This window comes from Petaurus breviceps, unplaced genomic scaffold (assembly GCF_028583685.1).
Source record: "Petaurus breviceps papuanus isolate PSGF00001 unplaced genomic scaffold, PetGlider_PUasm1.0 182, whole genome shotgun sequence".
NCBI lineage: Eukaryota > Metazoa > Chordata > Mammalia > Diprotodontia > Petauridae > Petaurus > Petaurus breviceps.
The window spans coordinates 5,590,268-5,616,101 of record NW_027185786.1 but is presented as its reverse complement, the minus strand read 5'-3'; the positions used below and the strand labels follow the sequence as shown (position 1 = coordinate 5,616,101).

General features: G+C 40.8%; 1 protein-coding gene across 7 annotated transcripts in view; it reads left to right on the top strand.

Moving 5' to 3' along the window:
- Positions 1-25,834, top strand: part of WDR59 (WD repeat domain 59) — a 69,297-nt gene that overhangs the window by 5,681 nt on the left and 37,782 nt on the right. For 2 of the 7 annotated variants that reach the window (XM_069087664.1, XM_069087666.1), the window contains 7 exons: positions 7,086-7,135; positions 9,233-9,368; positions 12,562-12,647; positions 14,930-15,010; positions 17,014-17,051; positions 19,929-19,991; positions 23,334-23,422. In XM_069087664.1, the coding sequence (XP_068943765.1) occupies positions 7,086-7,135; positions 9,233-9,368; positions 12,562-12,647; positions 14,930-15,010; positions 17,014-17,051; positions 19,929-19,991; positions 23,334-23,422 (543 nt within the window). The remainder of the gene's footprint in view (positions 1-7,085; positions 7,136-9,232; positions 9,369-12,561; positions 12,648-14,929; positions 15,011-17,013; positions 17,052-19,928; positions 19,992-23,333; positions 23,423-25,834) is intronic. The other 5 variants (XM_069087670.1, XM_069087665.1, XM_069087668.1 and 2 more) reach the window with 3 other exon arrangements.

Genomic DNA, 25,834 nt, shown 5'->3' with positions numbered 1-25,834 from the left:
CAGGGCCGGCGCTCTTACTGTGCCACCTGGCTGCCCCCATTAGCCACTTCTTAGAAGTGTAGAGTCACTTGGCCCAACCCCCTCATTTTAAAGACAAAGAAATTGAGGCCGTGAGAGCACATGACTTGGTCCCAAATTAAACAGCTAGCAGTAATGAGCCCACCCAGTCCTCTGTGCTTTCCTGCATAGAAAGAAGGGGCAACAATCAAGACTCATTTTGTTGAAGTTTTGATATAAGTAGTCAGACTCATATTAATGTTTTCACATATTTCATATTGGTTTTCATATCAGTCCTGATCTTTTGTAAATGCATTTTCATGTGGCTTTCAGAATGTTACAGTGAAGGAATCCTGGGTTCAGATCATGGTTTTGTTTTTAATTTTAAGATTCATTTATTCTGTAAAAACGTATTCTGCTAGGTCTGTCACCAGTTAGCCAGCAAAAATGGTGCCCAAGAACCAGTTATTTGAGTAATCCTTGGGCATAGATTCATGCTACTTCTGAGCTGAAGAGTCCTTCAAGATCACCTATGTGAGGGTTGGGGGATTTGCCTATGTGATGGCCTCATTCTTTGGGAGGGAAGGAGTGGAGAAGTCGTGATGAAGGAATGCAGAATTGGTAAATATAGACCAGTATTACACATAAAGAAAACCATTGTATACCTCTCAAGCTGTGCTAGCAGTGTAATACCATGTAAAAATTTCTGGAATGGGAATCAGAGAGTCTAGGATCAGTGTCTGGTTCTGCCACTTAATACTAGTATTACCTTGGATAAGTCATTTAGCTTCAAGAAGGACTTAGGTATCTTCATCTTTACAATTAAGGGAGTTGGAATAAATGATCTCTAAGGTCTCTTTCAATTCTAAATTTGTGATCCTGTGGTATAGCATTCAGTGTTTAAAGTAAATAGCTTCCTGAAAAAATCCTTTCTTGGTGTACAGGATAGACTCTGGAAAGACAGTGTGGGAAGGAGAACTGGGGAAGATGTTTGGATGCTAGGGCACAGGAAGCCCCTTGATAGGACTTAAATGTCACTAGGGGAAAAATGAATTCTCAGGGGATGTTTGGGGGCATTTAGGCAAGAGAAAGCAATATGAGTGTAGACTGTGAAATCTTAAATGCCTTTGCCACAGAGCTGTGTCCTCATTGACTCTTTCCTAGTTACAGTTCTCAAAAAATCCACACCTTAAATGAAAACAGATAATTTGCTTACCAAATTTGTGGATGACAGGTTATCAGGGATCATTGGATAGCAGAAGCAAGGATCAGAAAGACCTGAATCGGGTAGAACTGATCAAGATTAAATTTAACAAGTATTTCTATGTTCAGCACTTAGGTTCAAAACCCCCCCACCATTATGAAATATAGGATGGAGGTAGACTGGACTTAATACATTCATGTGAAAAAGATTTGGGAACTTCAGTTGACTGACTGTAAGCTCACTGTGATTCATCAGTGAGACATAGTTATGGGGAAAAAAACCCAGCAATGACAAAAAAAACAAAACCTAAGCAGCCTTGGTCCGCCTCAATAAAGTGCTATCTAGCTGAAGGGAGTTAAACCTTTGCACTGGTCCAGTGCATAGTGTGTTGCAACCCACGGTTTAAGAAGTGCTGAAGGGGTGGAAAGAATGGAAAAAGTTTAAGAAGCTCTGGTTAGACAACACCTAGAATCTTGTGTTCATTTTTGGCATCACATTTTTAGAGGGAAAGGGGATAAGAATTATGAGAAATCTCAAAACTTTGTCAAGGGGGAGTGGTTGAAGGAACTGGGGACGTATCATCTGTAGGATAGAAGATCCAGTAGGGGTACACAAGAGGTTTCTTAAAAAATTTAAAGCCTAATCATTTAGAGGGGAGAATAAATTTAATCTATATAACTGCAGGCAAGAAAAGCATGACCGGGGTGGCTAGGTGGCTCAGTGAATAGCACCCTGGCCCTGGAGTCAGGAGGTCCTGAGTTGAAATCTGGCCTCAGACACTTGACACATTTACTAGCCATGTGACTTTGAGCAAGTCACTTAACCCCAACTGTCCTCTAAAAAGAAAAAAAAAAAAAAAGGCATGACCAATGTGTGAAGTTACAAGGAGATAGGTTTAGGCATAATATCAGGAAAAAACTTCCAAAACTGGAAGGACATCTACACATGGAATGGATTGCCTTGTTAGTGAGGCCTCCCATTACTGGAAATGTTCTACCAGAGATTGTCAGATATGTTGTGGAAGGGAATCCTTCTTGGGATGAGAGAGTTCCTTTCCACTCAGGGACTCTGGTTTTGTGATTTAATAATCTTTTCTTGATGGCTTTTGTTCTTTATTACCTTCATTTCCAAATATATCACTCACTTTCCCCTTCCTTTATCTCAGGATTTTCAAATAAGATGGAAAAACGTTCAGTAAAACCATCCCACATATTGCTTGAGTCTGACAGTGTATGCAGCATTCAATACCGGTGATTCCCCCCATGACGAAGAAGGGAGGAAGATGCATTTCCTCAGCTCTCTCCAGGGCCAAGCTTGATCATCATATGGTGATGACATAGCGCTCAGACTTTTTTCTGTTGTCCTTGTTTTCTCCTTTTGCATTGTTGTAGTCAGGCACATTACTTTCCTGGTTCAGCTTACTTCGCAGTTTTCTTTCTTAAAAAGTTAATTTCGTTTTGCATCCATTCGTATCTTTTGCTTCTTTAAGCTTTTCATGTTAATTGTTTCTAACAGCACAGTAATAATCAGTAAGTATTTATTGAGTGCTTACTTTGTACCAGCCACTGTGCTAAGTGCTGGGAATACATTTAAAAAAAGAGGCAAAAGACAGTCCCTGCTCTCAAGGAGCTTACGGTCTGCTGGGGGAGACAACATTAAAACAGATGTGTGTGTGTGTGTGTGTGTGTGTGTATGTGTATAAACAAGCTATATTCAGGACAAATGGGAAGTAACTAACAGAGGGAAGGCACTGGAATGAAGAAGGCTTTGGAAAGGTTTCCTGTAGAAGGTAGGGTTTTAGTTGATACCCAGGTGAGTTGACAGATAGCATTCCAGACAGAGGGGCAGCCAGCCAGAGAGAATGCCCAGTTCTGAGAGATGAAGGGTCTTGTTTGTGGAGCAGCCAGGAGGCCAATGTCACTGGATCAAAGAGTAACTGTGTGGGAGTTCGGTCTGTGAAGACGGGAAAGGTAGGAGGGCTTAGGGTATGAAGGGCTTCGACTTAGTACTTGGAATGCCAAACCTTTATGAACCACAGTTTGTTCAGTCATTCCCCATGTGAAGAGGTCATCTACATTCTTATCACTTCCTTGCTACCACACAGTGTTATTATGAGTATTGGGGTGCACATGGGACCTTTTTGTCTTTGTTCTTTCTGGGATATATTCCTAGCAGGGAGATATGTGGGTCAGAGGGTATGGACATTTTAATAACTTTCTTCCATGTTACTTTCCAGAATGGTCGGACTAGTTCACTGTTCCACCAACAGTATACAGTTCAATGTTTGTCTTTCTACAGGTCCCACCCCCAGCATTGACTGTTTCCATCTATTGTTATATTTACCAATTGTAAAACCTCTAAGTCATTTTGATTTGTATTTCTCTTATATTAGTGAACTGAAGCAGTCTTTCTTATGATTAATACTCTGTATTTCTTTTGAGAATTGTTTGTTCATTTGATCATTGGGTAATGGTTCTTGTTTTAAGATTTCTTTAAGCCCTTTCCTTAGGATTATTGTCATTCTCAGATTTGGTTACTTTATCCACACCTCCTGGTTTAATTGATCAGAAGAAGGGTGACTAACTTCCTCATCCAATTATTATTTAGACCTGGAATTGAAAATTAGAGAGAGGAGCATTATGTATGCTCCCTGTTGCCTTAATAGTTTGTGATTTATGAGTCTCATCATTACTACAACCCTCCTAGACAGATAGGCATCTGTGAATATCTTTTACTTGAGGGGAAAAATCCATTACAAATTCAAGGCCATACCAGTTCTGGCAAATTCTTCTACCGAAAAAGAAAAAACTATATAAAGTTGTAGAGAGGCAGACTCTCTTACTAATTTACTTTTCTAGTTTCATTTATTTTGGAAAACAGCAGAATAATTTCTAGTAAAGCTAGAAGACAAAGGCAGCATTTTAGTTTCTATTTTCTAGAAAGCTTTATTTAGAAGACATGGTGATGCCTGGGGTCAAGTCTGCCAAGGCAAATAGCATACTTTCCTCATCAATTCATCCATTCATTGTTTGTTGATTTAACTTCCACCTCTGTGATGAACCGTTTGCCAGGCCCTGGGCAGGGGCAGTGTTGAGATAACACATAGTCTTTGTCTTCAATTGCTTAGTCTGGTTGGGAGAAGATATAAATGTAGATAACTGGGATATATAGTATGTGATAACGTCTGTAGAAATAGGTTTTAGATGTCATTTAGCTCTTCATTTTACAAACAGGGAAACTGATGAGAGCCAGACATGTGAAGTGGTTCCTCCAATCATAGACGATTAATGGCAGTTTATTGTAGTCTACTGAAGAAGGAGGTTCCATCTCAGGAAGAGATGTGTGTATGACAGCCACTGTGCTAAGTGTTCAGAGAGCATCAGCTAATTTCTGATAAGCATTTAGTAAGAGGATGAGGAAGATTGAGGACAGTCATTCAAAACAACTTTCTTAGCATCTCCAGTCCCTAATTTAAGGAGGTTGGATCGTGTCATGTGAAATTGTCTGATTCTTTTATGTCGGTGGATATCAGTTCTTGCTTTTACTATATGAAATCTGATAATGAAAATATTATAGTCCTTGATCATAGCCTGTGACAAACCGATGTTAAGAGAATTGGCTTGACTCTGATTTGCATTGATTGAATGTTTCTAGTTTGCGTCATTATTTAGAAGGATGAACAGAAAAATGCTTCCATCTCTTAGAAGTTTATTCCCATTCTGTCTAGTTCAGCTGGGATTTCAAATAGGAAAGTTTGATTTCTCACTCAGTCATTTCAGATAAACAAACCGCACTAGTCCTCAGTTCCACAAAAGCCATGTGTAAAATGCTGGTTTTCTTTGAAATTGAATTGGATTGAATGAGACTGTGGGCAGGTAAACCTGCAAAGCTTTCTTTTTATGAATTTCTTCCAAAGAGATTGACTTGCTAGATAGAAGAATCACTTATGAATATACATCAAAGTGTGTAAAATATGGTACAAGACTGTTTCATAGTAAAATTCATCACCATGTCAAATATCATTTTGTTGTTAGAAACTAGAATAACTTTTCATTTTGAAAACATTAGAAAAAATTAAATGTTATGCAAGATGTAAAGACTAAGGATACTAATATAAGTTTAGAAAGCATTGAGTGAACCCTCCTGGAGCTCTGAGTGGTGGGGGGCAACTGCCAAAGTGGCTTCAATGCCTGGAGCTGGGGGCCCCTGGAGTGAGGCTGCAGCAGCCTTTGGGGAGCCTGAAACTGAGCCAAGGTGAATTTGTATAATACAAATTTAGATAAAGGGAGGACTCTTTGTATATGTTCTGTAGAATCTTCATTTAGATGAATGTTAAGTGTTTGTGTATTCCAAGCACTATTTATACAACCTATTTTACAGGTGAGAAAACAGACCAATAGAAGTTAATTGACTTGCCCAGGGTCACCCTAGTCAGTGTTTGGGGCTGGATTTGAACTCAGGTCTTCCTGACTCCAGGTCCAAAGCACTATCCACTGTGCCACCAGCTCTGATAAGTATTAATACAAGGTAGGGAAGGAAGTGGGGCAGAGAAAAGATCAGCCAAGGTATTCTAGGAATCTTTAATAGCCAGAAGGACCAGGGAAGGCTGCATAGAGGAGGTGGTCTCCATTACAGATTACAAATCTGTATGGAAACTGATGGCTTCTTGCTATCCTACCTCTTTGATTCTGCTTTCTTATCACCAACCCTTAAGTTTATCAGGTGCCCAGACCCAGGACCAGACTTCTGAAGAGACCTTTCATGGCTGCCATTGGATTGGCTGCATTACCTTCTGGATTTCTCTTTGCTCATACCCACAATAAGGAGGAAAGAACACTTGTCAGTCTCTAAAGCTCAGATTTGAACCCTTTGTCCCTGATACTCTGGACATCTTTCTTGAGGTTGAACAACTGTAAAAAACATTCTTTTTGTTTACTACTTGTGATTGTGCTCAAATGTTCAAAATGGGCTATCCCTTGATAGTCTCCCAGAAAAGGCTTTCATTGAAAAGATGGCAGTTAAACAGCTAAAGCCTGCTTAATGCAGGAGTGTTGCTGTGAAGGGTGCCAAGAGTAGCTATGGCTAATTTGACTTTCAGACACAGCAGTATTTGAACCTGTCCAAATAAGAGAGTCCAGGGCCGTAATTGCAGTGATTAAAAGCAACTTCTGACCACAGCCTGAAGGCAAACTCATTCAGTTCAGTGCACACTTTGGGGAATTGGATATTGAATGATGAAAGATGCCTCTCCCCAAGAACTGGAAACTCTAGATTGAATATGAGTTTTTCTTTTATCTTGGTAAGATTTAATCTCTGGGGGACCCAGTAGGAGGAGCTCCAAGAATTTGGTAACCAGGTATTTATTTGCTTGACCGAGGACATAGCAAAGATAAGGTTTGAATATGGCTACTTTACTCCTGTGGCACCTCAAAGATGTCAGTGCCTCTTGAAATCACTACACTGATGTCTAGCTTGTTTGGTGTCATCAGGGTGGGATTTTAGCTCACAGGAGGAGCCTTTTCTAGTTTCTCTAAATGCATATGCTCTGGCTTATTCAGTTAAGGTCCTAAGGATTCTACACCCTTATCTACACCTCTTTTTCCCGTTTTTTTTGTTTGTTTTTTGTTTTAGTATATGTTGAGTTACAATTAGAGCTATCTTTTCTTGAATTAACTGAAAGGTAAAGGAGTTGATATTCATGTTGAAAATATAAGGAGATAATTTAAAATTCACCTTTATAGGTCCTGATAATTATTAGCCAAAAAGATTCCAGACTCTTCTCCTGGTTGATGACAAAGGCACAATGAAAAATAATTAAATCCCTTCAATTTGGTTTATTTCAACTTGTTTTTAAAATTGAACAATTGTTTATGTTTTTCAACAGGCAACTGCAATGTCTGTAGATTGTCTTGGGCAGCACGCAGTGCTTTCTGGGTAAGTGAGCTCCAAAGTTCTCCTGTTGTGTCATTTCTGGGAACACAAAGTTTCTAATCAAGTAAAGGCCACCTTGTGTTCTCAGCAAGGATCAAGGCTCTGAATTCATGGGGGTCATAGATCAAGAGCCTTTGGGGCTGTCTACTTTGTTCATTTGATAGAAGAAGAAATGACTGGCCCAAAGTCATGGGAAATGAGCTTCGGAGGCAGGCTTTCTGACTGCAGATCTGATCCTCTTCCCACTTTACCATGCTGCTTTCCTACTTCCTAATTATCATGATTCTCAGGACTCTCAAAGATTTCTCTTGTTTATCCTGTGCCCACCCAAGCACCATCTAAGAATAATATGAAACTATATTTTAACTTGTGTTAAAGCTGCAAAGTTTAAACATATTTTTGCCCAATTTTTATTAGGAGTTTAGCAATATGCCAGAAGCCCTAAGTTTGAATTACCTTAGAAAGACATGTTGGGCTGGCCACTGTCTCATTCTTCATATTCCTCCCTATTGAAGAGCATGGTGTCAGTGAGGAGTCTTTGGGCTAGTATCCCTTAACTGACTTCTCTGTGACTCCCCATTTACTTTTATCAGAGGTTTTACTCCTCACCTTCTCATTTCACTTTCACTTCCCGAACTTTGCTCTTCAATCTTCAGTTTCCTTTGCCTTATCTCTTTTTCAAACATCATCTTACCTACTTGACTTCTCTGCCTGCCCTCTGTCCATTTAGGGAGAGATGTCCAAAGTCAGAGCTAGTTCCCAGAAGGTCAGAGTTTCTATAAAGCCTCTGATCCTTACTCATTCTCCGAGAATGTCTAGCATCTTACGCTCTTTGGGATTTTGCTTGTTGATGTCTGGAGCCTGTACTTTTCCTACTGTGGTCATAGAGTCTGATTCTTTAGTCTGATAACTAGCTTCTCCTGTCTGAATTTCTCTTACTTTCCAGTTATTTACATACTCTTAATTTTTTCTTTAATCTGTTTCCTTTAAGCAGGAGCTTTTAGCTTTCATACTTTTCATTGGCAAACCTACTTATCTTTATGGATATCTCGTGGTTCAGGTTTTTCTTTAGCAAAGAGACTGACTTTTACAGAACATGTTTGTGCATGTAGCGGGAGTGTGTATGCATGTAACTAACACCCTAAAAATGAAATAGTGAGGGGATCAGACTTCCTTTTTTCTGTCCCTTTCAATTTCAAACCTTTATCAAGTACCTGCTCTATGTAACACACTCTTCTGGGTGTGAGAAATACAGAGACAAAGAAGAAACAGCCCTGGCCTTGGAACTGGCATTCTCCTGGGGAGGGAGGGGGAAGTATAAGCCATATACACAGATAAATAAAACAAAACCTTTCAAGAGGTAGAGAGCATTAACATTGTAGGAGGGAGGGGAATCAAGAAAGCCCTTCTTTGGGAATAGTAATCCCTGAACCAGGGGTTGATCTTAGGGATTCAAGAGGTATAGGTGAAGAAGGAGGTCATAGCCCCTATGAGGGACAGCTTTGACAAAGGGATGGAGGTGAGAAATAGCATATAACTCTTGATTTCAACCTTTTGTGAACTGAAGAGTATCTTGCATATCACTGGCACTCAACATATTAGTTCAATTTTTAGTATAATTTATATTGCTTCTTTCCTCATAATAATCCTTTAACTTGCTTTCTGAAAGATTAAATTTGGAGCCTAAAAACAGTCTGTTTGCAAGGGAATTCGGAGTTCTGTTCCAGGATGGTGGCTGTCTGTTAAATAGTGTCACATGAGTTTGTTAGGCTGCTGTTTGCCTAGTCACAGTGGGGTGCACTTGTCATTTGCCCATAGTGGGCTGCCTTTCAGAGTGTGTAGATGTCACAGAATGTGAGTCACATCCAACTTCACTGTTGCCTTCATGTTGGATTGTACCCTATGTTGGAAGGGCCGTCTTCTAAAATTGTGCTCTGACCCAGCTACCTGGCTTCTGTTTTGTTTTTATTCTTTCTCTTTTAAAATTCTTTGTCCTCTCTGAGGTCAGAAGAATTGGTTGCCAAGTAGGTCTGGTTTAAAAGCAGGCCCTCCCTTGTGGTACTAAACCCTTGTACGTATTTGGTGCCCTTCCCATTCCAGCCGCCGCTTCCTGTATATTGTGAATCTGGATGCCCCATCTGAAGGTCACCGCAAGATCTCTCGCCAGAGCAAATGGGACATCGGGGCCGTGCAGTGGAATCCCCATGACAGCTACGCACATTACTTTGCAGCTTCGGTGAGTGCACTCGAGCAGTGGGATGAGTGAGGAAACATGAAGTGGCAGGGTCTGTGTTCTGAGCCGGGAATGAAGCATCAGTTTTCCAAGCAAAAAGTCATTCAGTTAGGGAATGCATTGGAGGACATCAAGTTTCCCTCTTAGAAGGGTGAGAGAGGCAAATCACTTTGAAAACAATTTTAAAACCCAACCTGACCAGAATAGTCTGTCATGGGTCTCTCATTTTGTATCTGACTTTGAATAGTCATATCTTTAGTTCTAAATTTTTTTTAAAGCTTAATTCTAAATTTCTTAAAGGAGAATAAACATTACTCTTTGCATTTGTGTGCCTATTGTGTGTGTGGTATGCACTTTTGTCCATTTATAGTTAGGTGTCTGGCTGATAGAAATGTGCTAAAGATCACTGATACTTGTCCACTGCTCAGTGCTCTTTGAGATTGCAGAATTTTATTTGTTCATTCATATATTTATTCATATTCATTTTAAACTTAAATACAAAATGAGAAAAAAAAAGAACAGTTCCATGTACACAGCAGAACATAAAAAGAGGATTAAAAAAAACCCATGAATTTCTATTTGGGACTGTTTACTAAAAAAACTCCAAACTATGTAATATATACTACATATTATTTTCAAAGCTGCCCAGCTTTTCTGTGCTTCCTTCTGAGTTTTCTTTTGTTCTTTGCTATGTACCTTTTTTTTTTCTTCCTGCCCATCCTGCCCCAAAGAAGTCTACAATTTGACATGAATATATACATATGTATCCATATATTCACATATACATACACACGCATACATGTATATAAAACCATACTATACATGCTTCTCATGAGTTCTTTCTCTGGAGGTGGATAGTATCTTCACAGGTCCAAATTTTTGCATGTTTTTCTAAAATCAACCCCCTCACCCTTTCTTATGGTGCAGTAGTATTCCATCACACTCATATACCACAACTTGGTTAGCCATTCGCCAATTGAAGGGCATGTGTCATTTTAAGCAGTCTGATAGTTGTAAGATGATATCTCAAAGTTGTTTTTAATTTGTATTTCTCTCATCAATAATGATTTAGAGCACTTTTTTCATATGACTAAAGTTTTGATTTCTTCATCAAAAACCTGCCTGTTCATATTCTTTGGCCATATATCAATTGGGGAGAGATTGGAAAAATTTATAATAAATTTTCATCGCTCTTGAAGAATTATAGATGATTGCATTCCTCTATTGAGGGAAGAAAGCACATGAATAGATATGAAAGATGTCTTTACAGTAAAAGGAAGTAATACCTAAGGGTGAGAAAGCTTCCCGTTCTACTTATCTATCCAAAGAATCTGCCCACCCCTGGCACACACTAACTGTGTGGCCTCGGATAAGTCACTTTACTTTCCCAGGTCTATAGTTTCTTTTGTGTAAAGTCAGGTCCCATCTAACTCTATAATTCATTGATTCTATGAGATTATCTCATTCTCATAGGATGCTTAGAAATCTAACATTCCCTTTTTGCCAAGATAAGGAGCATGTAAAGGAATACTTTGCCGAATGGTCTCAAATTAACCATGGAACAAAACCGTTCTACAGTGCTTCCTGGAGCCAAGTTTTTTTGGTATTGACAGCCAGTGAAGCCACAGATAGCATGTGAAAAGGGAAGAAGCCACAGAAGAACGAAGAGCTTCTCTTAACAAGCCACTGCCCAGAAAGGCATTAGCTGCCTGCAGTGCATGTCCTCTCAGAAGGGGGGGGCGGGGGGGACGTATTAGTTCATCACCTTTCCTTTTTACACCTTTGGCCAGCTTCCTGTCATGCTGGGAAGAGTACTTTCTTGTCATCTTTGGTCTTTTAGTCCTTTAGTTCCCTGCTCTGTCTTTACCCTAGTCATTTGTACCGATGTCTTCTTATTGGATTTAAATGTATTGTCGTATTTGTGCCACTGAAGATGTTGGCCCTTGGGAGTAGTTGAGACACCCTTACCTCAGGACTTAGCACCTGGATTGTTTTTGTTTTGTTTTGAAATAATATTTTACTTTTTCCCCAATTACCTGTAAAAAAAAAGTTTTTTTAAGTTCCAAATTCTATCCTGCCCTCCCTCCTCTGACCTCTCCCTGAGACTATAAGCAATCTGATAGAAGTTATGTTGTAAGCAGTTTTGGTAGGTAGCTACTCTGATACTTCCCAGAATGCATAGGTTTCCTCCCTGTTTTCTGAGGAGCCTGAGTTTGGCCTCTGTCTTCAGGCTGGATGCAGATGAGCTCTGCACAGTAACCAGCTCACAGATGGTTAATAGCCCTTCACTCTCCAGCTTCACTTTGTGGGAAAATTCAAAGAGGTTTTTAGAGCCCCATCTGCTGCTGTTGCTTTTTAAAGCTTTCTCAGGCCTCTTTGGCGTTTGTCTGCTGTGGTTGTGGCATCTTTAAATACAGTACTTCTTTGCCTCTGTCCTGATAGATGCTCTGCTGTAGTATTTTGGTAAATTTTGAGGGTCTTGCTTATTCCTTCTTCCTGGGAATGCCTTTTAGGTTGTTCCCCTTCTCCACCCCATGCCTTTGCCATTGGAAAAATAACGATGGGCGGCAGAGGGGTAGGAAAGGTTGAGTTAATTGATGGTACTTTGTACAGTAGCATATAGCAGAAGAGATGAGGATCATGGCCTTTGTGGGGTGGGAGTGGGAGAAGGAGAGCTCCTACGTGGTTAAGTTAGTGAAGGTCCTGGCTGCTGGTGTTGAATTGTGCATCTGTTTACTATAGCTTTGCAGGGGAAATAACTTTAAAAGGTAAGTGGTGCCTTCCTTCCTGTTTGAAACCTTAAGCCCTATGTCCTTAATTGCTTCAATGGGTCTCTGATCTCATCTAGATGACCAATCTCTAGGCACAACTTCTTAGCTTGTGTGACTCTTGTCCATGTCCTCTGTAGGAGGTACCAGCGTAACTGGCAGGCTATCTTATCTGTCTGTAATCCCTCGCTCTCACTACATAAAGCTGGTGAGAAAATTCGTTCTGGGTATTATTAGCTCTACCCACATTAGATTTTTTTTTCTTTCTTGAAAGCTTAGACTATGTGAGAGGTTTTAAGCTTTCTTGGCTGGTTTTCTGCTTAGCTTTCTCTTTTCATTTACTGTGCATTAGAGCTTTCCTAAGCCTGGTGGCACATTGATTTGAACATTTTGACATGCACTGCCTTATTTCTTGTGTTTAATTCCAGAGCAACCAGCGAGTCGATCTTTACAAGTGGAAAGATGGCAGTGGGGAAGTTGGCACAGCATTACAGGGACATACCAGGGTGATCAGGTAGGTAGCAGGAGCTCTATAGTTTATTGGGCTGTGATTTGTCATTTTGATTCCACATTAAACATAGAACATACCCTCTCTGTTGGAGCTTTCTGTCAAGTGATCCCAAGAGCTCAAAGTGCCATCACCCTATTTGTCACAGTTCTCTAGGGAAGTGAACTGAGAGATTGCCATCCTCCCACAGTTCCAGCTTGAGCATCTGTTTAGTGTTAGCCTTGGAGGGCTGATAGGCCATTAGCATTCCCCAAGGGGAGGGCATTCTTACAGAAAATCAGCCAGTGCTTGGGAGCCGCCTTCAGAGGTGCTGGAGAGGCTCAGAGAGGTGCAGCCTCTTTCAGAGTAAAAGATGAAAGCCACGTTTTGCTTTGGGGGTAGGAGGAAGTTGAAGGAAATCTCTCTGTCCAACAACATACCAAAAGGATCCAAAAGTAAGACACTGTTCTTTCACCTATTTGAATGTTTAAGAAATTGATTGTGTTCTCTCAAATGAGATCCATTAAGCACATGCAAACATTCTCTAGTTTGTTACATCCCAACCTGGTTCCAGATTATTCTCTCTATTGCTATCAGGGCTACTCCAATTGCTTCTGGCTGGGGATGGAGAAAGTCAGTTTGGGAAGTGTGTATCAGGGAATGTGTGATATGCTGAAGCCAGCCTTGGGTGTGGTAGGAGGCAAGGTTATTAGACTTCCACAAAGGACTGTTTGGCATTTTTGCAATGGCCTGTGAAGTACCTATTTAGGTGTTGGGGAGAGGATAGAGAATAGCCGAAGTCAGATGCTCTTTGAAGATTACTTGTCTTCTTGGTAATTTTTTTTTGAAAAGGGGTTCTTACCCCTGGATTTCCTAGACCTCTTGGGGATAGATTTCATGGGATTGGTGAATGTAGATAGGGGAAAATACCTCTTTGTTTTCACTTACCTTTAATTTAATATTTGACTGTTTTTTTTTTCAAATATGAATGTAAGCAACAAACACTCTTCTGAGAAGGGGTCCATAGGCTTCCACAGATTACCACAGGGGTCCTTGATGTAAAGAAAAGATTAAGAAGCTTGGTTTCAGGGATTTTCTGCTTCAGTATTGGCCACTGGATCCAGTGCAGAGCTAGTAGTACTACCCAATGTGCTGGACCAGGGAGCTTAAGATAGAGCTGTGCAAGGAAGCATTGCACAAGGGAAGCATTACTTCCATATTGTTTTATCCATCAGTAAGCAAGTAAAATATGCTGGATTGGACCAGCTCGTTTTTAAGGACATTTCCAAGTATTTGTGTGCCTTGGCTGAGGGTTAAAAATTGTGCTGCTTTTTCCCCAGGCCCAGAATCTGAGAATTGGAAGGGAGTTCAGAGAGCATTGAGTCTCCCTCATACCTGATATACGGTCATCCAGTTTTTACTTGGAGACTTCCAGTGAGGAGGAGTTCACTAACTCCTAAGGTTCTGCCTCAGTTTCCCTTTTTGTAGTTTTACTCTCTTGGGCCCAATAGAGCAAATTAATTCCTCTTACATGTAACAACCCTTTAAATACTTTGAAAGACAGCTGCCATGTCCCTCGAGTCTTTTCTTCTCCAAGCTAATTGTACTCAGTTCCTTCAACTGATCCAAATTAGAGGCCCTTCTCTGTCCTACTCTGGATGCTTTCCAGTTTATTGAAGTCTTTCCTAAGATAGGGCTCTGATTTAAAAAATTATTGTCCAATAGAAGCTTCAAACTTTTACCTGTAACACAGGTGACACATTTTGGATGATGGAATTTTCTAGCATTAAAAATATGTACATTTTTAGAAATGTAGGAAGGTTCGAAAATATCCCTCATGCATATCCACACCCTGCCCCACGTGTGTCATAGCCTAGACATCTGCCTGCCTTTCCTATCCCTAGTCTTCATTGTATTTGAGATTTCTTCCAACACCAAGTACTAAGAATTAATAACCTCCTTCTAAGAGTGTCTGGGTTTTACTCAAAGCAGCCATAGCTGAGATGGGTTTAGAAAAATGACTAACCAGAAAGTATTTAAGCAGGAGAAAACTGGAAGTGGTCAAATTCTTTCCCTTCCTCCCTTTTTTTTTTTTTTTATAAAAGGCTGATGGAATAGCTGGAAACCACGGGGAATGGATCTTCAAGTTTGAAGCATCTTTGGAGTCTAGTTCTTTCCCAAGGAAACTTTGGAGACTCAGAATCTGAGTGTCAGGTCTTCAGCTGCAGAAAGATGGAGGCTTTCTGGAGTCTTGTGTAGCTCTGACTAATCCTACCACTCCTTGTGTTGTTTGTCTCTTACATTCCTAGTGACTTGGATTGGGCGGTGTTCGAGCCAGACTTGCTGGTTACCAGTTCTGTGGACACCTACATCTACATTTGGGATATCAAGTAAGAACAAGTAGGAGGCATTCTTTATTATGGGACTGTTGGGGTAGGGGACGTTGAGAGAACATGAAAGTTGTTTGTTAATTTTTATTGATGGCCTTTTGTCATTATGTCACAGTAATTTTTGAGTATGGGGAAGCTTCTTCCATATTGAACCCTTCCTTGAAATGATAAGCCCTCCCTCCCCCCCCCCCCCCCCCCCCACAAAGTCTTTCTCCCAACTCTCCCCCCCCCACCCCAGCAAAACAAAAGAACAAAAGCCAATCCAAAAAGCCAAGTACAGTGATAGAATCTGACAATGTAGCCAACATTCTGCCCCAGTAGTACCTAAACATCTCAGTTTGGTAATTCTAGTAATTATTTTTATTTATATTGTGGTAGTTAAACTTTTTGTTTTGTTTGGTTTGCTTATTTCACTGGATCAGTTCTTATAGGACCTTCTCCAGTTTCTCTGGTTTCCTCATATTAGTCATTTCTAATTGCAAACAGTGTTCCACGTGCTTATATATACCACAGGTAGAGTTTTCACTTCTACCCTAGATAATGGGCATTCCTTTTGTTTGCAGGTTTTTGGCGCCAACGAGTATTGCTAGGAATGTTTTTATGTTCATCACATCTTTGTCTTGTTTGGGGATATATTCTTAGCAGTGGGATTTTTGGGTCAAGGGGTATGAACAGTTTAAGAACTTTTCTTAAAAAATTCCAAATTGATATCCAGAATGGATGGACCAACATATAGCTCTCCCATCAGTCTGTTAGTGTCCCTGCCTTCCCACAGCCTCTCCAATATGACTGTGATATAAGAAATTTGGAGGGAGAGACCTTTTCACTATTACACCTTTAAATTAGCCATGCATAAGATTATACATTATAGCTGCATGCATGGTTTTAGCTCAGGATAAATGGTATTGTGACCTCTTCTCCTTAGCAGGAGAGGATGTGAAATTTGTTGTCCTCTACAGAGCCTAGTAACACAAGCAGACCCTTGCTCTACAACTATCCTGAGCCCTAGGAAAAGGAAGTAGTTGGGAGAAAGGGTCTCATTGTCTTGTATGTTTAGGATAAGGGAACTGTGGGGGAGGCGGTCATCAGGCAAATCCTGAGGCTAGTGGGCAGTGGACAAGGCCTGTGCTCGTTTCTCTTGCTTTTTATTGCTCCTTATGTAAGTAAAGCATTCCGGGTATACTTTGGAAGAGGATGATCATGAACAAAATGGGAAAGCCAGGGAATTAATTAAGAAAGAGGGAAGAGAAAGAATGCAGAAAAACAGGGGTTTGAGGAGCCAGACTTTGGAGAATATTCTTCTTGTATGTTAAAAGAGCTTTATTTTAAAATGATAGATTAGTTTTACTTTCTCCAGACATAGCTTTTGTGTGAATGTGTGCATGTGCCTGTGTGTGTGTGTATTTGTGTTGTCTTTGAGCCTTAGAACACTGCCTCATTCTTATCAGTGTTGTTTGGTATAGAAGTTATCCCATACATTTTGGCCCAAGAGGTCAGCTGCAAGATTTCGTTTTTCCCTGTGAGTTGGCTAGGTTCACTTTCATGCCCAGAAATAGCTTTTTATCCTTGGCTGAAGAGTTGTTTGGAAGCTTCATGCAGGGACACACTTCATTGGCAGTCATCTCATTGCCACTGTGAGAAATGACACCATAGAGGGACTATTTTGGCTTCTTCTCCCTGTACATCAGGGTCACCCGGACTCTGCTGAATCATGAGACTTTTCCTTCTTGGATACAGCTGACTGTTTTGAAATTCAGACCTAGAAAAAATTGTAGCTGACTGAGAAATGAGAAAGCTCAGTAACTCATTTAATATGAAGGAAAAGAGGTCCTTTTTGCAGCAAAATCACTTTTTCTTCTTGAGCCCAGCAAATTATGTCTGATTTATCCAAAGTTCCCATTGGGTAGAAAGTGAATGGCAGCCATGAAATGCACCCAGATTACTGGAAATAGGCTTCAAGTGGCAAAGGGACCAGTGTGTGATTTGGGACTTCTGTGTTTCAGAGACACAAGGAAACCTACTGTTGCACTGTCTGCTGTCGGTGAGTACTTACTCCTGTTGTTTGATGTCCATATGTTACCTTGCTCTTCCTCCCTTCCTCTCCTTCTGTGCTCTTGATATTGGATCCTTTCGTTGACTAGGTGCCTCCCTGTCCCACCACTCTGTCGCCTGGATGAGGTGGTGGTGACATGGGACTTGGCCCGAACTGCTCTCCAGGGTTTCGAGGTATGAGGGCTAAGGAGCTTTCAGGGGATGTGTCAGAAAGGACTTAGGAATACTAAGACAGCAAAATCCCGAAACTCTTTCTGACTGATAAGTCGTCTCCCTTTCATGCAGAGTGTTGTTGACTGGAGGACCCCTGCTTTGTTCAGCATATCCTCCCCGCATGTGTATGGGTCTGTCTCAGGGAAAATGCTCCTTCAGATTCTGAGATATTTTAGTCCCTTTCTCTAAAGGCGGCAGAAATTTATAGTTACACTTGGGCATAGTGACTGTCTATGCTATGTGTGACACTTCAGAGGTTAACTTCTCAAAGAATATGATCTATGCCATTTTTCATTTTCATTTCCCTAGTACCCAGCAGAATCCCTCAAGAGAAGCAGGCCTTCCCTGGTTTTTTAAGTGAATTTTATTGGTGGAGGTACTTCTTCCACCTACACTGGTTCCAGCCCCTCTTTGCTTCTTCAGTAGAGGTAGAGTAGGATCACATGGTGACTGACCTGATCTAGGCCCTTCAAAACCATGCTGAGCGTCCGTCAGACAAGGGATGCATGAACTGTTGCCAGGTCATTTGTGGAGGGCTTTATATTTTGGTGTGGGGCCTGACAGAATTTGCACATCGCTGGCAGAATCCTTAAGGACCCAGGGTCACCTCTTTGTGGTGTGGAGCTTCAGTGTGAGTAACCCAATAGCAAGTGATGTACAGCACCTATGACATAAACCCATCTGTACCTTCTCTCTGTTTCTTAATTCCCTTAAGTCCCTGTTTGGTACATCTGGCCCATCTCTGAAGTGAACCTTGACACTAGTCACCTTTCTCCTCATTATCAAAAGGCATTTATTAAGCATTGAATACTCTAGTTAATCACATTAACCTGGACTTAGGAGCATACATTCTAAGACAAATGCCAACTTCAGCCTAACAGCTAGATGTATTCACTAAAAAGACCAGTATTTAAGTGGACAGTACAGTGCTTCTCTTCCCTGACTTCTCCTTATCCAAGCCAGATTATGAAAAGATCATGCGGTATTGATGAAACCCTAAAAGCATTTTTCTTTTTCTTACTCTCATTATCATAATGGTTTTCTGAACTATGGTTAGCTATCGCCTCCCACCCTTTTAATTTAAAGATCCCAAGTGACCATTCTTGTTACTACCTGAAATACAGTGAGCTTCTTTATTGGGCCACAGAGCTCTTCTGGGAGAACTGGCTAGGATATAAGCTTCTTGAGGGCTTGAACTAGTCAGTTCTGCTATAATACAAGATAGGCATTCTCCCAAAGCTTCATGCTATGCAGAATTGAACAATAACCACAGAGGTTATAGGGGGAAAGGGAGTGGGGCATAATACTCAAAAACTTCATCAGTGACACATTTAAAGAGATAGAAACCTGCCTTACAGATTGATAAAATTCAGTTATTTGGTGTTAACACAATTTCATGTTTTTGTTTTTAACTTTTTTATTCTGAACTTAAAAACACAAAAAAAATGAACATCTTATATACCAAAAATAACACAAAGATTTTATATGAAACCATGAATCTCCATACTGCTTCCTTTTTTAAAAATAAAAAGTATGTAGCAAAGTTAATTCATTACTATAAGAACTGCCTTGCTTGTCTGTACTTCCTTCTGAACTATTATTCTCTGCACTCCTTTGTTCACTTTTTTTTGGAGGAGTGGAGGCAAGGCAGTTGTGGTCAAGTGACTTGCCCAAGATCACACAGCTAGTTTAAGTGTCAAGTGTCTGAGTTTACATTTGAACAAGGTCCTTCTAACTCAAGGTCCAGTGCTCTAATCACTGCACCACCTAGCTGCCCCTCTTTGTTCACTTTTTAAAATGTTTCATTGACTATCCTCCTTTTTTCCTCAGTATCACTGCCTTTCCTCCCCCCTCCACCCCAATTAAAAACAGAAGAAAAACTCCCACAAGACCTCCTAACAAATAAGCAGAGGTAAACCACACAAATTCATGCAGTGGCCTGGTCCACAACTTGAGTCCATTCCCTCTCTGTCAGGGGTGGGGAATGTGTTCCATCTTAGGTCCTCTGGAGACATGGTTGGTCATTGCTTTGATCAGAATTCTCAGCTCGTGCAAAGTTGTTTTACTTTACAGTGTTGTATAAGGAAGCTAGGTAGTAAGGTGGATAAAGAATGGAAATTGGAGTCAGAAAGAACTGAGGTCAAATCACTTACTAGCTGTGTGACCCTGGGCGAGTCACTTCACCTTACTTAGCCTTGGTTTCCTTGTCTGTGTAATAGGGATAATAACAATACCTACTTCCCCTATTTTTTGTGAGCATCAAATTAATTAACATGTAAGGTACTTTTCAAACCTTTAAGTGTTACATAAATACTAGATGTAATAATTATTAATCATCTGGAGCCCTTTTATCCACCCTTTTCTCTGTTTGTATACTCTTCTCATGTACCCTTTTTTCCCCCTCTTAAAATCTTCAACAGAACCAGTCTATTCTCAAGTCTTCTGTTTTCCTTTAATTAATTCCCTGAAGGACCTTTGAAGACATTCAGTTTCTGAAAGGGCACTTATTTCTTCTCTCTCCATTAGAATGGAGAGCCTCTTCCATCATAGAGCCCCTTCTAAGTACTCAAATGAATTTATCTTTCTAGATTTTTCTTAAATTTTGTTTACATTTTAAGGTTCCTTCTCAACACTAGCCTTTTCTTTCATTCAGAATGTTTGCAAGTCTCCTATTCCAGTCAAGGTCCATTTTTTCCCCTTTGGGAAACTTTGCAGAGTAAGTAGTTCTTGGTTATGAACCTATATCTTTTGTCTTATGAACACTTGCAGAGTAAGAATTCTTTCTTCCTTCCCTCCTTCCTTCCTCCCTCCCTCCCCCTCTCCTCTTCTCTTCCTCTCTCCCTCTCCCTGATTTTTTCCTCCATTTAACAGTTTTCTTTTCATTTAACCTTTTAACAATGCAACTGGTGCATTGTTTTTCTTTTCTATTTTATTTCTTTATTTTTGGTTTTCAACATTCACTTTTATAAGATTTTTGAGTTATACATTTTTCCTCCCTCTCTCCCCCCTCCCCTTTTCCCAAGATGACGTGCAATCTGATATAGGCTATAAATGTACAGTCATATTAAACATATTTCTACGTTGGTCATGTTGTGAAAGAAGAATCAGAAAAAAAGAGAAAAGCCACAAGAAAGAAGAAAAAAGAGAAAATAGTGTGCTTTGATCTGCACTCAGACTCCAAAGTTTTTTCTCTGGATGTGGATAGCATTTTCCATCTTGAGTCCTTTGGAATTGTCTTAGACCATGGTATTGCTGAGAAGAGTTAAGATTATCACATGGTATCACACAGTGTTGCTGTTACTGTGTACAATGTTCTCCTGGTTCTGCTTACTTCACTCAGCATCAGTTCATGTAAATCTTTCCAGGTTTTTCTGAAATCTGTCTGCTCATCATTTCTTATGGAACAATAGTATTCCATTACATTGATATCACCACAACTTCTTCAGCCATTTCGTAGTTGATGGACATCTCCTCAATTTCCAGTTCTTAACTACCACAAAAAAGCTGCTATAAATATTTTTGTACATATGGTTCCTTTTCATTTTCCTTTGATTTCTTTGGGATACAGCCCTAGTAGTGGTATTGCTGGATTGAACAGTTTTATAGCCATTTGGGCTTAGTTCCAAATTGCTTTCCAGAATGTTTGGATCAGTTCACAACTCCACCAAAAATGCATTAGTGTCCCAATTTTCCCACAACTTCTCTAACATTTATCATTGTCCTATTTTTAATAGCTGCTGTACTATTAATGCATGTGGTGCACCATTGAGCATAGGATTCTTAGCCCCAACAATGAGAACCTCTTGTACCTCAGCAGTTTTTTTCTGGGTCTGAGTTTTCTCCATCACTTTGCATAGGTTCCCAAAGTGTGTGATACTACCCCCGGGGGGGGGCACTGGAGTGGTCCAGGGTGGCAGTAGTAGCCTTGAGTGCAGTTGGGGGGCATTGAATAAAAATTAGGGGGCAGTGGAAGCATAAGGAAAGAAAAGAAGATAAGAAAATTTTGAAAAACCATTTGTACTTGTTTCATCTGTTGTGTAATAGTTGAAGTCCTAGTGATTACATTATTTTCCAAATAAACACACAAATACAAGTTATAACTGATCAGTGGTCAAGTCTATAACAGGTCTTAAGAAGCTAGTGTTGGCAGGTAAGTGTGTGTCATGCATTGTTGGGAAGTCCAGCATGTATTGACAGAAATATGCGGGTATGATGATTTGTTTACAATATGATACTATACAGTTACATGATGCAATATTTTATCATCAAAATTTCAGTGTAGGAAAAAACTCCACAAATTTAATTTACAATAAATTATTAAATTTTAGATGCATCATTTTAACAAATATATATTTTATATTTTTTGAAATGATACAGATTTCACACACAAAAGAAATGTTAAAGGGCTGAAGAAAGTAGATTTCCAGAGGGATGCTGAGTAATTTTTCTTTTGGAAAGGGGGTGTTAGGCCAAATCAGTTTGAGAAACTAAACTTTAAAGTCTTAGCTTCTTGACCATGGATGGGAAACTGCCTAAAGTAGGAAGATCTTTGCTTTTTTATTTCCTTGTCATGCTTTTGGTGAGTCACACTGAGAAAGTTGTCATCTTGTAAGAACTAAACTATCCTATGAACAGATGAAGCTTTTCTGCTTTGGTGTCTTTCTGAGTAGAGAAAAGGGCTACACTTTAAAAAATTTCAGTTAGTGTCTCAGTCCTTGTTCTAGCGCATGCTCTGTGCACTCTGGGATCAGGTAATTTGTCATCTCAAAACCCTATAACTACCTATATTCTTATTTGATCCTTCTGACAGCCCTGTCAGGTGGCTAAGGCAAGAATTACTGTCATTCTTCAGATGAGGAAACTGAGACTTGGAGAGAGTAAGAGACCTCTGTAGGAGGCTTTGTGTTGCTATTCTTTCTTGCAAAGCAAGAGAGTTGTGTAATATAAGGCCTTATTCTCTCTTTCATAGTCTGTACCGTTGAATGGTCTCAAAAGAAGAATTACAGAAATGAAAACTCAGAGCTTTGAGGGTCAAAATTCAGTATCTCCGGTCAGGAGCATGACCTGAGCCTTAACTCTAATGTAAGTTCTCAATTATTGATCCAGCCCACATTCTGTGGTCTTGTTCTCTCAGAACTCTGTACCTGCAGTGGGTTTTCTTTAGAAATGAGCCAAGTAGAAGGAAAGTATCTAAGCAGTGACACGATTTGTGCATATCAGTGGTGAGGCATCTATCTGGGTTCTCATTTTGTATGTTTGTCATTGTTTTTTGGATAGAAGTCACATTTCTTTCTGAGAGTTCTTGTGCCTTGGTTTTCCCAGTAGAGACTGGATTTCTCCTAATGCTTAAGTCCTCTGGGCCCTCGAGCAGCTTTTTAATTGCTATCACTATGTTCCTGTGTTGTCCGAGTGGAAAAAGGGAGCAGGACTGCCTGTTTTTCTCCTTTATCTGGCTCAGAGTAATACTAGTGGCTGTGCTTTGCCCTGGTGGCATAATGTCGTCTACATAGTAGGTACTTCATTGGTTGCTGAATTGAATTGGTGGGCAGTGGAATGCCTGGGATATGCCTGTGTAAGCTGCTTCTTCCATGTGAGGAGATTGGGTGAACATCTGTGTATGTGTCTTCTGAGCCTGTAATTCAGCCCCCAGAGCCAGGAGACTGGTGGGAAAGGCTCTAGGAAGGGCCTGTTGTCCTTGGAGATGTCTGTAGGTCAGGTTGTTGGATGAGTCATTCCTAGCTAGCTAGCAGCACTGTGAGCCTGTAATAAAGCCAGACTTCCCCACTGGTTCTGCTGCCAGGCTACCTTAGCTTTATTTTTTTCTTGGGTGAGATTGTTTTCCCAGTTAAGTCCCTGCGATCCTTTTCCCACGACTTAACTCATTTTTGGTTTAATTTTGTCTTTAAATGGTGTATTTGGCACCTACATAAGAGAACTGGAAATGGGCAGAATTTTTGTGGGTCTCCAGGCTTGATGCCATGAGCCAGCTCTGCTGGAGGATAACAGCTTATTGAATGGGCTTCTCTTTTCTGCCCTCACCCCTGCCTTTTTTGTTTAGCTGGTGCCTCCCAGGTGAAATGGAACAAGAAGAATGCCCACTGCCTCGCCACCAGTCATGATGGGGATGTTCGGATATGGGACAAACGGGTGAGTTGCCTCTTCATGGTCATTCTTCAGCCATTGTTACACTTGACTATGGAGGTGAATCATAGCAGCGGATGTTTAGATAATGCTTTCAGATTGACTGCATGCCTTATATATATGATTTATGCCTCATTTTGAGGTAGGTACTGTAGGTGTTATCTCCATTTTGCAACAGAGTGGTGAAATAAATTCCCTGGAGTTACACAGCTAGTAAGTGTCTGAGGTGGATATGAAAGTGATGTGAGCAGTTAATGAGTTGTTCAGCTGTTTTCAGTTGTGTATGACTCTCTGTGACCCCTTTTTGGGGTATTCTTGGCAGAGATACTGAAGTAGTTTGCCATTTTCTTCTCCAGCTCCTTTTACAGATGGGGCAATTGAGGCAAACAGAGTTAAGTGACTTACCTAGGGTCACACAGCTAGAAAGTTTGAACTTAGGTCTTCCCTACTTCAGACCTGGCATTCCATCCACCATGCCACCTAGCTGCCCCAGTTAACAAGTACTAGATGCTATTATGCATTGTGGATAATTGCCACAGTCAACTCAGTGTGGAATAAAGTTGCTTCCCAGCCCAAATTAGTGCTAAGCTAAGGTAGAGACATGGAGCAAGAAACAGTGGAGACCAGTTAAAAGTTCCAGGTCTTCTCCTTTGTTTGATCTTAATCCCTGGTACTTTTAAAAATAATTTTTCATATTTATATATCACATTGCAATTTGCAAAGCCCATCTCATTTTGACTTTCCAGCATCCGTGCATGAGGTGGGCCTCATTTGTCAGATGAGGATGGACATTCAGAGAAGTTATTCAGTGGTGCAGCCAGAACTCGGCTTTGCAACTGCATCTTTGAAAAACTCCTCATTTGTAGTGATTATCTTCTATTTTTACACAGTCTTCATAGCACAGTCTGTCTCCTTCTTACCCCCTCACCTAGGGAGCCTTCTCTTGTAACAAAGAATAAAAAAGGAGAGCAGAGGAAAGCAGTTCAGAAAAGTAGCCAGGGCCTCCACCAAGTCTGGTGGTCTCCCTAGTATCTCCAATAACTCCTGCTGTCTGCAAAGAATCAACAAGTTAAAAAGTATTTGTTAGGAGCTTATTACTGTGTACCAGGCGCTGTGCTAGGTACTGGAGGTGCAAGTACAAAGAAGGAAGCAGTCCCCACTCACAAGGAATTTCTATTTTAATGGTGGAGAAAAGTATAAATAAAAATACATGCAGCATAAATATAAAGTGAGTAAGTACAAATGTGTTAGAAGTTGGGGGAGATCAGGAAAGACTTCATACAAAAGATGGTGCTTAAAGGAAGAATGGGGCTCTCTGGGACGTAGGTATGGAAGGATACACTCTAGGCGTGTGGGATGGCCAATGCAAAGGCATGGAGATGGGAAAATAGCATGTTATGCATGAGGAACAGAGAAGATCAGTTTGGCTGGATCCCAGAGCACACACACATCTGCTGAGTCTGAAAAGATGGTTTGGGGCCAGGTTTATAGGACTTTAAAAGATAAATAGAGGCAATAGGGAGCCACTGGTCAGATTTGCACTTAAGGAATATTATTTTGGCAGCAGCACCATCTAGGGTAGACTAGAGTTGGGGGAGACTTCAGGCAGGGAGACCCATTAAGAGGCTGTCACAGTTATCCTGGGGAGAGATAATAAGGACCCAAATCAAGGTGATAGCTGTGTGATTGGAGAGAAGGGATCAGGTGCAAGAGATATTTTGAAAATAGAAATGACAAGATTTGACCCCTGATTGGATGTGTGGAATGAGGATGAGAGGGGCAGCTAGGTGGCACAGTGGGTAGAGGGCCGGGCCTGGAGTCAGCAAGGCTCATTGTATTGGGTTTGAATCAGCCTCAGACACTTTCTCGCTGTGTGACCCTGGGCAAGTCACTGAACCCTGTTTGCATTAGTTTCTTCATCTGTCAAATGAGCTGAAGAAGGAAATGGCAAACAACTCCAGTGTCTCTGCCAAGAAAACCCCAAATGGGGTCAGGGAGAGAGGCAAATAACTGCAACAACTAAGCAGGAATAAAGTGAGGTTGATGCTGGGGTCATGAACCCGGGAGACTAGAGGAAGGGCAGTGCCTTGAAGAGAGCCAGGAAGGTTGGAAGGGAGGAAAGTCAGGGGGAGAGATGGTGAGCTCTGTTTTAAACATGTTGGATTTAAGGTGTCTGAGGTGTCCAATGGGTGACTGAAAGCCAGGGGCTTGGGTATCTGGATCTAGGAGTCATCACATAGAAATGACGGCTGGATTTCTGGGATCAGTGAGGTTACCAAGAGAGAGCCAAAGGCCTAGGACAGGAGCCCCTGGTTAGGGATGTGCTGGGGGTGGCATCGTGCCAGCAGAGGGGGCTGAGAAGAGGCAGGAGGGCAGCCAGGGGGCTGTGTCCTGAAGAGGGCAGGTGTTGGCCTCCCC